General features: G+C 55.0%; 1 protein-coding gene across 1 annotated transcript; it reads left to right on the top strand.

Annotated features, from left to right (window-relative positions):
- Window positions 1-124: 124 nt before the first annotated feature.
- On the top strand, window positions 125-1,208 carry LOC110035037 (3-oxo-Delta(4,5)-steroid 5-beta-reductase-like; the record flags this gene model as incomplete). The annotated part of the gene is given in 1 exon segment (XM_020739276.1): window positions 125-1,208. A coding segment is annotated over 1 exon segment (887 nt), but the record flags the coding sequence as incomplete, so codon positions are not given.
- Between the last annotated feature and the right edge of the window lie 107 nt (window positions 1,209-1,315).

Genomic DNA, 1,315 nt, shown 5'->3' with positions numbered 1-1,315 from the left:
TGGGGTTATACTACAGTATTTTTTAAAGTGGGCCCATGATATGGTATGTTAGTGAAGTCCCCACAACTATGCCCGGAAAACGTATGAAAATTTTTCTAGTATTTTGTGAGGGTGTATATGCGGGGAATTCCGTCCTGCAACAGCGATACCCTGCACATTTTAGAAGATAAGAACGAAGTAGGTAGTCAGGTGACCTTTAAGCGACAAGACGTATGACGACGTGGATGGTGTCAAGGCGGAATATTTTCTCCATTTAACCAACGCGACCTCGCAGCCCGTTCTCGCTTCCTCTCAATCTCAATCTCCGCATCGCCGACGACAATGAGCTGGTGGTGGTCCGGTGCGATTGGCGCCGTTAAGAAGAAGCTTGACGATGACTCCAGCGTAGCTGGAGGCAAGCATCCTAGCGTAGGCCTCGTGATCGGCGCCACCGGCATCGTCGGCATGAGCCTTGTCGAGATCCTCCCGCTTCCTGACACCCCCGGTGGCCCCTGGAAGGTGTACGCCGTCTCCCGCCGCCCTCGGGTTGCGTGGCTTCCTTCCCCCTCCGACGGCCTTAACGTCGAGAACATCTTGTGCGACATATCCGACCCCGCCGATGCCCTAGCCAAACTGTCCCCGCTCACCGACGTCACCCATATCTTCTACGGTGCTTGGGCAAATCGCGAATCCGAGATCGAGAACATCGCCGCTAACACCGCTATGCTCCGCAATGTCCTCGATGCCGTTCTCCCCTCCGCCCCCAGTCTCCAACACGTTTGCCTCCAGACAGGTCGCAAGCACTACCTCGGCAGCTTCGAATCCTTAGGTAAGGTCAAGCCGCATGATCCCCCATTTCACGAGGATCTTCCTCGTCTCCCTGCCCCCAATTTCTACTACGCACAAGAGGATGTCCTATTCGACTCCCTTCGCAGCCGCGACGGCGCAGTCACTTTTTCTGTTCATCGTCCCTCCGTCATCTTCGGGTTTTCACCCACCAGTCTCATGAACATCGTTGGTTCGCTTTGCTTCTACGCTGCCATCTGCAAGCGAGAGGGCAAGCTGCTGCGGTGGCCCGGGAGTCGGATCGCTTGGGAAGGGTTCAGCGATGCTTCCGACGCCGATCTGATTGCTGAGCAGCAGATCTGGGCGGCTGTGGATCCGTTTGCGAAGAATGAAGCGTTTAACTGCAGCAACGGGGACGTGTTCAAGTGGAAGCATTTGTGGACCATATTGGCAGAGCAGTTCGAATTGGAGGCTGTGGGGTATAATGGAGAGGAGGAAAGGTTTAATTTGGAGGAGGCGATGAAGGGGAAGGAAGAGCTCTGGGACAAGA

This window comes from Phalaenopsis equestris, unplaced genomic scaffold (assembly GCF_001263595.1).
Source record: "Phalaenopsis equestris unplaced genomic scaffold, ASM126359v1 Scaffold195547, whole genome shotgun sequence".
Lineage (NCBI taxonomy): Eukaryota > Viridiplantae > Streptophyta > Magnoliopsida > Asparagales > Orchidaceae > Phalaenopsis > Phalaenopsis equestris.
The sequence above is the reverse complement of the archived record's forward strand: the minus strand, read 5'-3'. Positions and strand labels throughout refer to the sequence as shown.